We start from the raw sequence: 16074 nt of genomic DNA on the forward strand, positions 1-16074 counted from the left end.
AAGGAAGGGATATGAGGCATTTCCTGTATCTTTCTTGCTGAAGTGATGCACTCTCTTCCAACAGTAGCAGTTTACAGTGAGAAGTACTGGTACATAAACAAAGCAGATGATGCCTAGTGCCGTTAAGAGTGCTGTGGCTGGCAAAATTAAACAGGGCAAGCATTTTCTATTATAGAAATACAATTATGGGGAAAGCTTCACTAGTTGATATTCTGTCTTTCAGGCATCATATTACTTGTGTTGGCCTCTGGTTTACTTTTGGAGCCTATACGTCATTATAACAGCTTGTAAGATTCTGAACTCAGCTTGAACTAGTTTGTTTTGTAAAATTGAATTGAACCTAGATTATTTTTGGACAGGATGACCTTGAACTATAACTTGTTCCTTTTCAAAATGAACTTTCCAAGCACTGTGAAAATTATAGCAATAGCTATTGTACACATTTTATTTTATCTTTAAAAAATTAAATATTACTTCTAAATGAATCCAAAATCCTGGGAGCAAAATCCAGTTTCGCCTTTTCTAGTTTTTTAAAACTCCAAATGGCAATGTTTACTGATTATAGTTTTGTATACAGATTCTATAGCTGTGTAAATTATTCACTGATCTATTTTAAAATATATATATATTATGTATTTCACATATGATGTATATCATGATTTGTCAATTTGCAATGCACATAAAGCCGATAGGATTAACTTTGTGATATATTTTGACACCACAAAACGCATTAAGACTGATAGGTGATAACTATGATTCAACATGAAATGACTATCATACAGTTAGTTATCTGTGCATCTTCTAAACAATATATCAGTTTGGCAAATAATCTATTGTTCAGTTAGGAAAATAAAAACTTATTGCAATGGCTGAAACCTTCACTCAAAATGAATGAGATGCAAGGATGCACAAGGTCTATTTATTATGGGATTTAAAACCATGCAATGTATGGCACATATCTTAATGGCTCTTCTAAACAATTATTGACGATAATGATCAAGAACTAAGCTGGATGGAGTTGATTCTCCATATGCCAGCTGTGATCAGAGACACAATAACCCAATTTTGGAGGGATCTAGCCAGAGCAAATATTTCATACTGGTACACAAAGGTGTGGGAATCATCTCTGCTAGAAAAAAAAATGGCATATAAACTGAGATTCTCTAGAGGTTAAAAAGTAAGGACCAATTTATTTTGGTATGGTATGATTTTATTGTTGATGATAATAATAATAATAATATAGAACACAACCAATCTCTCCTCCCCCACCTGACCTATAAATGGCCGTGGACAATACAATAAAATAGGAATACTTCACAAACAATGGTTTGCTGAAAATGCAGCTCATCATCCTGGAAAATAAGGGATAGCCATGTTAATAGTGTTTTTATTTTTATTAAGTATTGATTATGCAGAATCCTCAAATCTGAATTAGAACCAAGCCATAGTGGGCTTTGAACTGGCACCCTAAAGCACATTGGGCAAAGATTCAACCTCTTTGTACTGTTTATTGTACAGTCACAGCAGCATGGACAATTCTTTACCCTTATAAGTCAGAATAGATCAGCTGTTGCCCCTCTGCCCGTCTAGAGACTTCTACATTGCCTTGTTGCTCTGAACAGTAGCAGATTCTGTTTTTTGCTGCCTGTTCTCCACCCTCAGCTTCATAAGAAGTGAGTCTTATAAATACTTTGGTAATAAAGAAATTTAAGTGGTTTAACAATTTAAATAGCTTGCATACATATCTATCTGATGTCTTTTCAGTATCTGATGTGTTGACTCTGCGGCAAGGATGAATATCCTCTCTGGTTCACACATAAAACTGCACACTGGGAAATCTCCCAACTTGCCCAAAGTCTGGCAGACTCTCTGTGACACGTAGTGAAGTATGAATCATATGCTTTAGATCATGTACTCTCAAGACAGCCTACGTTGACATAATAGGATTCAATTAGCATAACATGACCTCTCATTTAGTTCCAATTTTCCAAAGTTAAAGCACTTCAAAAAGCAGTCAAGAGTGAATATAATTGTATTATTTTTTTTAATGACCAGGTCATGGCCAGAACTCCTTTTCTTGAATAGCTCTGTTCTTCTGTCATTGATTCTATGCAAAGAATCAATGCCCACATTCCATCAGTATCGGAGGAAGAAAGTTCTATTTTCCTCTGCTCTTCTGGTGATGTCACAGTGCACAGATGCTTTCTAGTAGAACGCTAGGATGGGTTAGTAGAGTACCAACATGTGAGTGTGTTTCAATCTATTTCTGGTTTTTCCCATGTATTTTTAACTGCTTTTCTCGGACTCTATTTTTATATATGTTATTTTAAAGAGCTGGAAGACCAGCCCTCCTCCCATTTCTTATATGAGCCTTTGGCTTCTGAATGAAAGCCCCACCCTAAAAACATTAGCTTGGAGCTACGTTTGACTAAATGTATTGCCAGGTATGTGGCTTAGGATCACAGCCACTCCTATTTCTGTACAAAACAAATGACTTAGTTAGAACTTTCATTTTGCCTCTGAAGCAATGCTTTTGCAATAAATTCATGCATTCTGCGGTGAGTAGTGTGCCATGAGATCGTGCTTACTTGAAATCAGGGAGATGTATGTCCAAAGAAAGTTACAGCTTAAAGTTGTGCTCACTCATTCCCTTCAGGTGTACACAGAACACATGGCTAGGGTTCTGACCTCTGCACATTCAACACATGCATGAAAAGGCTCTGTCATATGCTTAGAAACTCTGAATGTGAATGGTTCCAGACAGCATGGGGATCTTGTCATGGCCTGGTTGGACACAGAAGAATGGTGGGAGGAACCAGCTGGGGAACCCCCAAGGGAAGAAGGCTCAGAGCCCGTCCAGGAAAGTGGTGGGACAATGATGACTGGTCAGAGGGAGAAGAGGGAGAAGACTGGGAAGACGAGGTGTTGGAAGCTGAAGAGGTAACAGGGCTTGGTGAGCTGGGAGAGTCTGTGGCAGAGAGAAGTCCAGAATCACAGGCTGAAACTGAAGCAGGAGAGGAGAGAGGCCAAGAGGCAGAGACGAGTTAGGCTGGTGAAGAGTCAAGGATGTCTCCCCCTCCTGCTGCAACAGGCTCCCCCCCACCGCCCACCGCTTGTCTCCCAGAGCCAGAAGAGGCATGAAAAGGGCACAGGAGAGATTAGTACACCCAGACATAGTCTCTGATTGTTTGGGGAAAAACCCTGGAGAGGAGGGGACTTAGGCAGCTATGGAAAGTTGGGGACCTTCAGACTCAGCAACTGCTTCATGGGGCAAAGACCTACTGGACATGAGTTGCTGTGCTCATTAGGCCTGACACTGCTATGCACATCTTGTTTTTGCTGATAAAGAGTTAACTCCAAGTTACACAGTGTGATTTACTGTTGGCTTGTTGACAAGTCTACATGCACTGAGTCATTCTTGCACATCTGCTGAACATGTAAACGTTGAGGCAGGGAGAACCAGTGTGCATGATCCTGCTCTCCTGCCACATGTCTACATGGAGAGAAAGAATGAACTGAGCAATCAAGTGATGAGAAATCAAGTATTTTACATGCAAGTATGAACTGTTCCAAAATCTTAAGGGCACCCACCCAGAGCTGCTACTGTAACCCTGTTCTAATTAGTTATAATCAGTCTTAAAAACAAAAAAGCAACCTGCCTGCAACCTAATAATATTTTTATTTTCATCTTTACTTTTCTAAAATGCCCCTACATTTGATCTACTGGTACGGTGAAGAGGCAACTGCAGTTAATTCATAATATATTTTATATCTCCAAAAATGCTGTTTTGATCTACAATATCCTATAAATAAAGTGTATTCATGCTATGTTCTCAGCTCTGTAGAATTCTGAACTCTCTGTTCTTAAATAAGTGGTCTCATGCATGTTTTGTGGATTTGTGATAACATAACATAATGTCAGCCCCTTGAGAAGAAGGGGTGTTTGGTAAGTGGATGCCATTATACTTTGCGTGTCAGATATGTCATGTACTTAATAAAAAAAATCCTCAGTTTTGATTGAGGCCTCGAAGGGGGATTATAATTCAATAATAGGAGCTGAATTTCCAGCAATAGGCTGTGATATCATTCAACATGACTTGATTGCACTGGGATTTGGGTATGTCTGAAGGAAACAAACTCTTCTTTCCTCATTGCTATGATCTGTGAAAATGTGTCAACAAGAGCAGAAGTTATTCTAAGTATTCATTTTCTGAATCCCTGCTCTAAAAACACACGTTATCCCCAGTTCCCCAAAAGCCTGTCATCATTTCCCTTAGTGACACTTAGGATGCGGATTCTCTCAAAGCAAAGTTATTAGTGACAATCAATCTCTTAAAAAGCACTTTTATTCATGATGACAGGAACTTTACTACACTTCAGTTGAGCAGTGTGTTCCTTTGATCTGGTAGAAAATCATCCTATGGGCCAATAACACTGGGCGTTGAAGGTAGTGAGAATGCTGATTTATTTAGGGGGGAAATGGAATTGTGTTCTCTTTCCATGAATGAGAGCCTTTTGCAATATCCACATAAAACAAAAAATGTTTAATTGATTGATCATCTATCTTTCACCCAATTAAACTTAAATACACTCACATATTACCGAAAAGGCCCTCAATATGTGCCTTTTCAAGAAGGAAGTGAAAGATAACTTAATAATCAAGACCTATTCTTTTTTTAAAGAAGGAAACCAAACCTTCCATATACCAGAATCAAATTTATCAGTCCAACTGACAGAACATTGGTTCCAGTGATTACAGTTGGAGCACCACGAATACAGCAACAAAGGTTTTAATAAATTGATTAATCTATTTTTAAAATGTTGGTCAAATGCCTGCTCCCTTGGACAGCTCCCTCCACCTTCTATAAAAAATGAAAATGAAAGGCAAAGCTGCCTTAACAAGAGAAATTTGAGGAGCAAATTGACATGGTACTTTAGCTGTTCCCCATTAAAAATGTGGGGAGAGATAGCTGGTCAGATCTGGGGTTTCTAGTATGTACCTCAGCTGTCAGAGTACTCTCTCTCTCTCTCTCTCTCTTGGTGGCTACAGTTGAGGTTGGGCAGGATCATGGCTCTTTTCCAAGCGTCCAAATATTTGCCTGAAAGCCTTTTTGTTAATATTACACCAGAACAAATGCATGCAAATGTTAGTGAGGCATTTTCTAGAGAAAGGGATTGGTGAAATGAAAATTTATGACAGCTATTGAATATGCAGGTGAACCAAAACTGATTGAGAGTGTCAAACCACTGGGCTGTTTTATCATAATTTGCAATTACTGGGCAACACCCCCTGCTCCAAAAAACATAGTTTCATCTATTATCAGCTGATGAAAACTGACCTACTTTCTAGCCTAGAGTACAAAGGTAATTGTGCTCAAGACTATTTTCCATGGTTAACCTTGACACTTCAAATGCAGAAGGAAATTTGTCATTAAATCTTAAAGATCTGTGTTCTGACGAGCATAAAAAGGAATAATTCTAATCTATTCTCCTTCATTTTCAGATTACAATATAGGCATAGCCATGTTGCAGTATGCCATACTCCACATAAGGTGAACTTGGAAGAAGTAATTATTTTCGGTATTGGTCAGGAAAGGGAAGAACAGGTAAGGAAAAGTGTAACTATACAGCCGAGTTAAACCTATTGTTACTTTACAAATTATTAGAAGAAGAATTGCGAAAGCAATCAAGTTTGTGAAGCATATGTTTCTTATTTGGTGAAATCAAAAGAAAACAGAATCAAACCTGACTTGTGACAAACAACAGTAGCTGTGCCGCAACCAGCTCCTGTTTCAAGAAACTAGGAGTGCTCTGCCAAGATGCTGAAGACTTACACCAGGCATCTTTGCTTTTGATTTTTTTCAAATTAGGCCTTGCAAATTCTGTTTTGCCAAAATGGGAATACAAAAGATCACACGGGAGGGTTTAAATCTAATCAGATATTTTCTATAGGTTGCCTGTATTTCAGACAATAATCTTTACTGTAGAGGTTAATTTGTCAAAAGCTATTAAGCTGGGCAGGCAACCTGCAGCCCTCCAGATGTTGCTTGACTACAACTTCCATCCTTTCTGACCAGTAGTTATACTGGCTGGACTGATGGGAGCCGGAGTCAAACAATAACTGGAGAGCCACAGGTTCCCACCACTGATATACAGGGTGTAGTCAAGAGGGATAACAAGAAGGAAAATGTGTCCAAAAGTGGATAAACATACACATTCTATTTATCAGTCTAAGCTATGGTGTTAGCCATTTAAAACACACTTGTTTTAATATGAACAAAGACAGCACTGTCAGCTGTAGTATTACAAGAAAAATAATGGAGACAAGAAATACTCAAAATTCCAATTTGTCAACTGTTGACTCATAGCTGTGGTGTTTTTAGAGTGAAAAAAAAATCAATAATGTAATTGCAACTGATTGCTCTTGCTGGGCTACTTCAGTTTAATTACTTACAGTGCAATCTTACGTATGTCTGCTCAGAAGTAAGTCCTTTGGATTTCAGTGAAGTTTATTCCCAGGTAAGTGGGCATAGGAATGCACTCTCAGACTGTAATCCAAATCACAATGACCTGGGAAAACGCAATGGGACTTACCTCTGAGCAGGATTTTATTCTGAAAATTTTCCAGTTCTTTATTTTCCTGTGGAAAATAAAATTAAGAAACAGTGAAAGATGACTAATATAAAGTTTAGGAAAAATGAAATATGACTGCTACAAACCCACCTGCCTCTGAGATAAAAATATAGGGTTGGTTCCAGACTTAATCATGCTAAGATTAGGGACTCAGCTACACAGCTGAAATTATAACATTATAAGTGTGTTATAAAAATGTGACATCAGACAGCACTGTAGTGCTCAATGGCAAATTGCATATACGGTATATATTTTATAGCATTTTCATAGCGTTTTTAAAATATCTGTGTAGATCCAGCCCTAGTTAAATTAATGGGGCTTAAGATATGATTTACTTGCTGCATAATCTTAACCATTTCTACTCAGAAGTAAGTCCTATTGAATTAATTGCAGGTGAGTGGGGTTAAGAGTACAGCCTTAGCCATAATTTAATTGCCATTTATTTTGGCAGGTCCAGTTTAAGCAAGAATAAGTCTAGATCCAACCCATATGTCATATCTCTGAGTTTATAGTAAGGAATAGAGTTTAAACCAGAGATGGGAAACTGTGGTTCTCCAGATGTTGTTGGACTACAACTCCCATCATTTCTGACCATTGAACATGCTACTTAGAGCTGATGCGCCACAGGTCCCCATCCTTGGTTTAAGCAGTGCCCTGCTCAAAATTGAAATGTTGGCAGAGTACCCATGATTAAAAGATGATGACATGGAAAGTCAGTGGTGTAAAAGCAGGTTTTTGTGGTGAAGAGACACCAGTGGAAACAATAAAATACTCTTTCATACTGTAGGCAGATAATGTTCAGTCTTCTCAATATAAGATTTCAGATTGCATCCTTAAGGTTCCTCCCAATCTTCTGAAGTGCTGAATTCAGGAGAAACTATGGCTACTCTTGTAGTGGGGTATTTTAATGTAGTTTCTCTGTGTCTCCAATAATTATAAAGACTTACTAGATCTGTACATAACCAATGTAATTAATATATTTGAAAGAAAGAACTTGGAAAGGGAAATGACGAATACTTATTCAATTTTTTCCCTTTCTGTATCTGTGCAAAGTTATAATTTATTTTTAACATATAATTATTAAACTAGGACAGATGAATAAAGATGTAAAATAAGCATGCAGAAGGAAACCTAATACATCACGTAGGTATTTATAGCCCACAGACACTAGCATTATTGTTAATGAAGATTAATGACCTTTGCTTCTTACACATGTAGATTCCAAAGTGTACACAGAGCTGATTAAGCAATCCAAGGTTATTGCAAATCATGTAATGGTAGTCTATAAGATAATATGTGTCCTCAATGGATGTGACTGAGATTTGTCTGGAACATTTCCATTGAACATGGAGAGGGATACTTTCCAAGGCCTATGCCAAGGTTCCTACACCTGAATTTCAATGAAGTTGTGGCCTAATTAAAACCCATATATTGTTGTCATGTCTCATTTCGGGGGGGGGGGGACGGCTCCAGGGACAGGGTTTAGTGCATGGGCTCACAAATACAATGGTACCTCAGGTTAAGTACTTAATTCATTTTGGAGGTCCGTTCTTAACCTGATACTGTTCTTAACCTGAAGCACTACTTTAGCTAATGGGGTCTCCTGCTGCTGCCGCCGCCGCCACACAATTTCTGTTCTCATCCTGAAGCAAAGTTCTTAACCCGAGGTACTATTTCTGGGTTAGTGGAGTCTGTAACCTGAAGCGTATGTAACCTGAAGCGTATGTAACCCGAGGTACCACTGTACCCTACAAAATTGGATGAAAGTTAAGAGAGAAGATGCTTGCACTCTTCTCTTTCAAAGCATGTAGGAGGTAATTCAAAGCTCCATGTACTTTTGCAACAGTTGAAATTTTTGTTGTTACATCAAATGTGCTTGTGTGCTTCTTACTGTTGGACAAGGAAACTATGTTATCTTGTATGTTTCTTTGTTTTCATTGGCTGCCAGGAAATTGAGAGCCAAATGTGTGGCTTAACTCTGAATGTCTCTCCCCCTCCATTTTTTCTGTTTTATAGCTAAATAAAACTGTTCCAGACTTAAACTTTTGAAGAGTAATGGCTTTGAAAGTAGCACAGAGCAAGAGGGATGATTTCAGACTAAAATTGGTGATGGTGTTACTCATTTGTTTTGTCAACAGAAAACATGGCGATGCACCCGATTCTTAGCGATATCCTCGAGGAGCCCACAGAAAATATGAGTGACCAGAATTTTCATAGCAAAATCCTTGGGGAGTCAGAAAGAGCGACTAGTGCACCACCTAAATTATCATCTTATGTGGGCACTAAACGCACCCAGTCAGCAAAAACTCTTAACAAGACCTCTCTGGAAGAAATATTAGACATGTTGCCATTAAGACCACACTCTGAAACATGGAGGTCTCTGAGCGGTATAAAATCCTGTCCTACGAAGATGGAGTATGGCTGGGGAAAAGGTGAGATATATATTTGTGAATATACTTAATATGGTTTCATATAGAATGACATACCACTCTTGACCAAGTTTTGATGTTCTTCCTACTGTGAGATAATTCAGCTAGGCTGAATTCAAACCTCAGTGAAAGTCAATAGCATTGACTTCATTTGCTGCAACTGTTCATATATGCCTCAAAGGTGGTCATCACACTATTTCCACCCTATTTAACAATACTATATCTGTATGTTTGTATGTGTTGTTGGTGCACATGAGTGCCCCAGACAGCACTAACTCAGGCTTAACTTTCTTTAGAAGGGGAGCTCACTGCAAACATATGGTACTTTTGTTATTTTTTATTCATTTAGAAATGAACCTAAGGCTGGTCAAGCTATGCTGATGAAGAAATTCCCAAAAGCCCAATTTCCTGGAAGAAAAAATACAAGAATGATAAATCATTAATAATTTGTTGCTTTTTCATGACACCCCAAATCATGAGGTACTGCCTGAGGTGACCACCTCGCTTTACCTCAAAGCTGGCCCTACCTTTAGGCAGACTCCTATTCATAACAAGTGACTTCACGGTTCCTTCCAGCAGCTCAGAATTTATTTTGAGGGATTCCCTGATATATTATGAGACATTATTTTCCATAGCTTGTTTATGGCTTGTAGCCCATCCTTAAATGTTTTTAGTCAGGAGTAATTCCCTGAACTCAATAGGACAAAGGGCCAAACTAGATATGGCCTTTGTCAGGTCATTTGCCCTAGTGTGCCTGATTAACAAAAGAGAAAAGTTGGTGTAGCCAACCCAAATGGCATGGAGAAAGATATGTGAAAAATACTTGTCAGGAATGGGTGGAGTTTAAAAAGACAATAAAGCCTTTTTCTCTTCATGGTGTATTAAAAATATACTAGAGCTTTAGGTCAAAGAGAGACATTTTTTATCTTCTTGCTCTACATGTGAGCAGCTCAATTGATGTCTACCCCAGCAAGCCACAGGTGTGGAAACAGGAAATCTATATGACAAAATGAAAAAGGCTGGCTATGAATAGTTGAGAAAGGGTATGTGTGTTTGTACAGACATTTTTTCGTAGAGTATGCATAATTCTTGAAACTCAAATACAGAACTGAGAAGAAAAGCTGACACAACCATATTCCACAGAGGCCTTTCTGCTCTTACTTCTCTCCATGCTGTCTTTATATTTCAAAAAGTAAAATCCTTTTAATTTATTTATGTGTGTGTATATATGTGTGTGTATAAAAGTTGAGCTCTGAGAAATTCTCAGGAGTTTTTTAATGCTCAAAGATTGTTATACTTTTATTGAGTCTGTATGCACCTGTTAAAAAATCTTGTTTTAGAGGTTGTGAAATGACCAAAGGATTTTAGTTGTAAACTGATGTATTTACAAATGGAATGTTTATATCCAAGTATTTTAATTGGGACATATACATTATAGTTAGATTTCTACAGACACCTTTCATTCATAAATCTATATCTTTGGTTGATGCAAAGTAATCCAAAAAGTTAATTTCCATGTCTGCATATGTAATATGCTGTGTAGAACCTTTTCAGCAGCAGTCCCCTAATTGCAGAATTGAAAACAAGAAAGAGTCTTGTGCACCTTAAAGACCAACAAATTGATTATAGCACAAGCTTTCATGGAATAGTGTCTACTTCATCAGGAGCATCAAATGTAATACTCAGCTGGTAGCTGGGTGGCTCTTCTTAATTAATGACTGTGGCCAACTCGGCTTCATTCGCCTCTCTCTCTCATCTGTCCTTCTGGCCAGCATTGCCTCCACTTTTCTGCCATTTCTTCACCTCAGAAATTTCAGCATTCCTTTTGCAAGGCAGCTGAGACTTAAACAAAAACACAATGACAGGCAGGGATTATGAGTGCAGCCCATAGTGGACATAGGAATGGCATCTGTGGCACTCTGCCCTTTATGGTAATGGTTTGTAACATGCATTTATAGAAGCAATTAGCTTCCCTTTCAAGTACGAACAGGCTGTCCTGTAGAAGAATAGAATAATTTTTGTCTGGAGTCTTTGACAAAAACAGGAGTGCTTTATATGCAAGAACGTCAGGATAAGGTGCACACTACACAATTACTGGGCAACTAACCCCGTTGAACTAAGTGGGGCTGACTTCTGAGTCAACATGGGCAATGTTGAATTGCAATGCCCCTTTCAAGGAGTATTCAAATAATACACATTTTTGATGTGGCTTGGGTATATGGTAACTTCATTTTCAGTGAATGCCATAAATATAATGAAACAGAAGGTCATGGTAGTTTTGGTGTAATTTTCCATCCAGAATTCTTTCCTCTCTGTGTGGGAAGAGAACAGAAGGAGTTCTTTTCACGTATGCATGTTGTTGAAGTCTCCAAAAAATTTTTTCCACGGTCTTGCATATTTAAAAACAAGAATTTTGTGCATACATCCCTTGTAAGCCCAGCTTCTGAAGCTGTTTACATTAAAAAATGTTTTGCTTTACAAATATATAATAAAGAAATTGTGTGTGTGTGTGTGTGTGTGTGTGTGTGTGTGTGTGTGTGTGTGTGACCTACTTGACTAGTGGTCTGAATCCATAATTAATTGTACATCTACATATGTGAATTGCCTGAGTTGGCAGTTTGTTCTTTTGTCAGTAGCTTCTTTCTGAAATGTATTAAATGCTTTCCAACTTGGAATAACAATATCAGCTACTACTTTTGGTGCAACTCTCCTATTATTGTTAATTATTTTTTAAAAAAACATTTCCCCTTTCTACTTTTGATAGAGAAAATGTGGCTAAGTGATGTATTTACCGAGGTTGGATCACTGAGCAGAGCCATGGAACGTGAGAAAGATAAACAAAAGCTATCCATTGGGTAATGTATTGAAATGGTTGGAATAGCAATTCATATTTATCTCTACTGCAATTCGTTTTGACAGGGTGCAAAGAATAATCTTGAGCTCTTATTGTGCTTTAAGTCAGGCTAATAATAATAATAATAATAATTTATTTATTTATACCCTGCCCATCTGGTTGGGTCTCCCCAGCCACTCTGGGCAACTTCCAACATACAATTACATCCATTACAATTTTATATAACCAATGCATCTTTTCAATTTGCTGACAACAGAATTCTACTACAATTTAGAAAAGGAAACCTCACTTGCTATGTATCCATAATTTAAATGAAACTATTCTGATGGTGAATGTGTTCATTTAATTATTTAACAGCTCAATTCTATATATCAGAAGTCCCCTTGAAGTCAGCGGGCCTGTCAAATCTACAAGTTTAATTGTACATAAATGCTGTATTTAATTGCATTGTATTGTAAAATAAGCTTTAGGCACATAGCAAGTAAATTTTCACTGGGTATGGTAGGCTATCTTGTAACTAAGCCTTGTGACTAGATCACAGGTATTAGACTCAACAGAAAAGCGGTAATTTGACTACTTACCTGTGTGCATAGATGTAGATGAGAGAGCTTGCAACACAGAGATGCACATAGGCAGTTACTCAGCATGCAGGAGCAGAGAGAGACAGTCAGTGGTGTTGCATCCTTTGCTGGTGCCCGGGGCATACAAGCACATGAGCTGGGTGGGACCAGAGGTGGGGCAGTGAACAAAACCTGCTGCCCCAGCCCAGCCCTCACTGGAGGGCACAGAGGATTCATGAGGACGGGTTGCGCTGCCTGCCTGCACATACTCTCCAACATTGGCCAGGTGGCCATTTAGTGAGGGGGCCAGGGACGCAGTGGCAAGGCAGGGCAGGACAGGACAGGATGGGGACACATTTTAGAAAAAACGTGTTCAAAACACTGTGTTCTTAGTGCTCTACATCTACATGTGGATGTTGTATCCCAGTTGAACAAATGCTTTCCACTTTTCCTCCTGACATTATTGGCCCAATGATATTTATGACAGCAATAACACATGCAGTGCAAACTTGGAAGTCTAGTCAGAAATAAGGCCCATTGAGCGCAATTGGACCTCCTCCCATTAGAGTAAATATAGAATCACAACCTTGGTATGAAAATAACTCAATTCCTAAATGTTCAGAGTCCGTTGCCTCATTGTCACAATGATTTAAGATAGGCAAATATTATTTGCAAATGGTTATTGCCTAGCCATTTAAGTTTTGTAACCCCATATTTCGGGGGAGGGAGGGAAATTGTATAGTCTTTACTGAGGGTACTCAGTAAATTTATAGCTGTGTAAATATTTCAGCTGTGACACATAGCTCATGCTGGTAACCACTACTTATGATGATGCTAAGACAGCTCCAATGCTGCTGCTGTCAATCAGCAGCGCCGCCCTATGATACAACAAGCCGCTGCATGGTTTCATCCAATGAAGTTATATTGCCATAGGCAACCGGCGATTTGCTTTAAAGCTGCTGTTTCTGCTTGTGATCTCACACATGGGGGTCACCTCAGAACCTTTGTTCCATAATTTGAAATGTCATAGAGGTACTGTAATCTATTTCTACTTATGCAGAGTTTTGGAGGGTGTTTTGAGCTGCTAATCTTTCAACAGTTTAATGAACTCCAAACATTCTGTCATGATTATCATTTTTTTTTAAAAAACAACAACTCCCAGTTGAACCATGTTGCTTCTAACATATCTCTTTATTAATGTCTAATACTGACTGACAATAAAATGGTGTATTCTAGAAATTCTGAAAGTCTCTTTTGAAAGATAAATGTTGGAATATAGAGAGATGAATGCATTCTTCACTTCTGCTTTGTGGGATAATTATATTCTCTTGAAAAGAATACTGTGCAAATGAATGATCACAGTGAACAGTGTAGTTGTGCATATAGGCTTTTGGCAGTTTCACATACATACTCAAAGGATAACAAAATTATAACTTGTATACAATTTCTTTTCTGTATGCTTGCATTGATTCTTTTTGCTCAAGTTGGTGTAATTTGTATAAAGCCAATTCACACATCCAGTTTAAAATTAACTCATAAATACATCTTTTCCATCCGTAAGAATGTCTGTTTGAATTTGTCAGCTTTGATGATTTTCTTACAGCCCAATTCTATGCATGTTTTCTCAGAATTCGACCCAAAAGTCCAATGGGGAATTATTCTGATTGAATGAAGCCACCCAACTACTACAGGGGCCAGGCAGATGGAACAAATTACACCACTATCTCACCAGTTACATTTTCTGGCCAAGTACAAAGTGCTGGTTATGACCTTTAAAGCCCTAAATGGTTTGAGACCTGGTTATCTTAAGGACTGTCTGCACTGTCAGTCTGGCCATATCGTAATATCTAATTTGAAGACCCTGTTGAAATGCCTCCCTGTAAAAACAATCAGGTTGGTGAGCACCCAGAACAAGGCCTTTTCAGTAGCAGCCCCACAATTAGAGAATTTGATTCCAAGTGAGATCAGGCTTACCTTGCTAACTTTAAGGTCCATTTAAAGACCCACTTTTTCATCACGGCTCTTGGGGGCTAATCTAGGTTATTGGATTTTATTCTTTAGAGCTAAAGGCTTAATTGCTGATGGAGCTAAATTAATGCAATAAGCAGTAAGCAGGACTCCCAAGCTCAGGCTTTTATGTTCCTAGGATGGAACTGGATATTTTAATTGTTTCAACTGGTTTTACTGTTGGATTTTATCCATTTACATTTTTGCATGGTTGTAAACAACTTTGAGACAAAAGTGGTCTGTAAAAGTGTTGGGGACAGGACTGTTATTACGATGATTGTTTTATTATTAGGCCGTCTGTCTGTATGCTTTTAACTTTGCTTTTATTATGTTTTTATCATTGATATTCTGTTATGTGTTTTTAAGGTTTTACACTGCCCTGGGATGTTTTGACAAAGGGTGTTATATAAATTAAAGTAATAATAATAATAATAATAATAATAATAATAATAATAATAATAATAATAATTTATTTAACTCAAATTGGTAGTATTTAATTTTGGGTGGGTTCTGCCCAGTACATATAAGAATATTATAACAAAATAAACTAGCACCTTATAACTGATTCCAGAGAAGATAGTCTCTGAAAACTTTCCTTCCTTCCTTTCTCATTATGCCCTGCATGACACCTCACACACTTCAGTCTCAAGAAAATCTGAATGAAAAATTAATATTTCATGAAAACATAAGTGCTTTAGTTTGACATTTAGCTTTTCCCTTCCCCACCCAGACAGCATTTTCATGTGAAGTTGCTGCCATGTTTCAACGGTGGCTTTTGCCTTCAATCCTAAGCAAATGGGAAAGTGTTGATGTGCTGTTTCTGGAACAGATCACAAAGCAGATTGGCATTGTGCTGGTTATGGGGCTTAGCCCAATTCCACCCACTTGTACAGAAGGGAATGTCAACGACGGCTCAGACGGCTTTCCTTCTTGTAGAGTTATCTGCATTACAGATAGCTAGAGAATGGACAGATGCTATTAAACTTTATTTCCGAGCATAAACCACAGTTCAGACTCGGAACACAGTATGTTTGCAAAAATCAATACCAAGTTTTATTTATTTTTATTTTATTTTTAAAATGTATTGCTTGCCTTTCAATTCCATTAGAGCACTGAAAGTGGTTGCAGGGCACATGCTTTTTCAAGCAATTCCTCACTGTTCATGAAATGTTTCGATTTTTGAGATTATATAAAAGGCATGTACTTGTACCACTGTTTCTACAAAACACATCGCTCTGTTCCTTAAAAAAAAATAAAAAAAATTGTACATAAGTTATTTAAGTAGAAAGATAAAAAAAGAAAAAAGAAATAATGGCTGTTTGTTTTGTGCATGTTTGTTTTTGTATTTAAGCAGCCGTGGCAATTTGCTTGGATTATCCTCAAATGAACAACATCAGACTGCCTGGATTCCAAAACTTCAGAAGGGTAAATCTTTATTGTTATTTAGCAGTCTCATTTCATTTTAAATAATTGCCAGTTACTGTAAAAATGTTATACCGCATTTGTACATTTAAGACTATTTCTACCTAGGGGTGGAAGTGACATATTTTTGAAGGAATGAGTTATGGATAATGACCATAGGGAAAGGGTT

The 16074-nt window shown here is 37.9% G+C and overlaps 1 protein-coding gene and 1 long non-coding RNA gene across 4 annotated transcripts in view; one reads left to right on the forward strand and one right to left on the reverse strand.

Moving 5' to 3' along the window:
* The window catches only part of LOC308594936, a 37568-nt gene extending 35499 nt beyond the window's left edge, over positions 1 to 2069 (reverse strand). The window contains exon 1 of the long non-coding RNA XR_014011689.1: positions 1742 to 2069. This is a non-coding gene — a long non-coding RNA (uncharacterized lncRNA). The remainder of the gene's footprint in view (positions 1 to 1741) is intronic.
* Positions 2070 to 2184: 115 nt separating this feature from the next.
* The window catches only part of IQCM (IQ motif containing M), a 91935-nt gene continuing 78045 nt past the window's right edge, over positions 2185 to 16074 (forward strand). Inside the window, exons 1-5 of one of the 3 annotated variants that reach the window (XM_081208431.1) lie at positions 2185 to 2244; positions 5504 to 5606; positions 8772 to 9065; positions 11827 to 11917; positions 15835 to 15908. In XM_081208431.1, the coding sequence (XP_081064557.1) occupies positions 8777 to 9065; positions 11827 to 11917; positions 15835 to 15908 (454 nt within the window). In that variant the 5' untranslated portion in view covers positions 2185 to 2244; positions 5504 to 5606; positions 8772 to 8776. The other 2 variants (XM_081208433.1, XM_081208432.1) reach the window with 2 other exon arrangements.

This window comes from Podarcis bocagei (assembly GCF_964188305.1).
Source record: "Podarcis bocagei genome assembly, chromosome: 9".
NCBI lineage: Eukaryota > Metazoa > Chordata > Lepidosauria > Squamata > Lacertidae > Podarcis > Podarcis bocagei.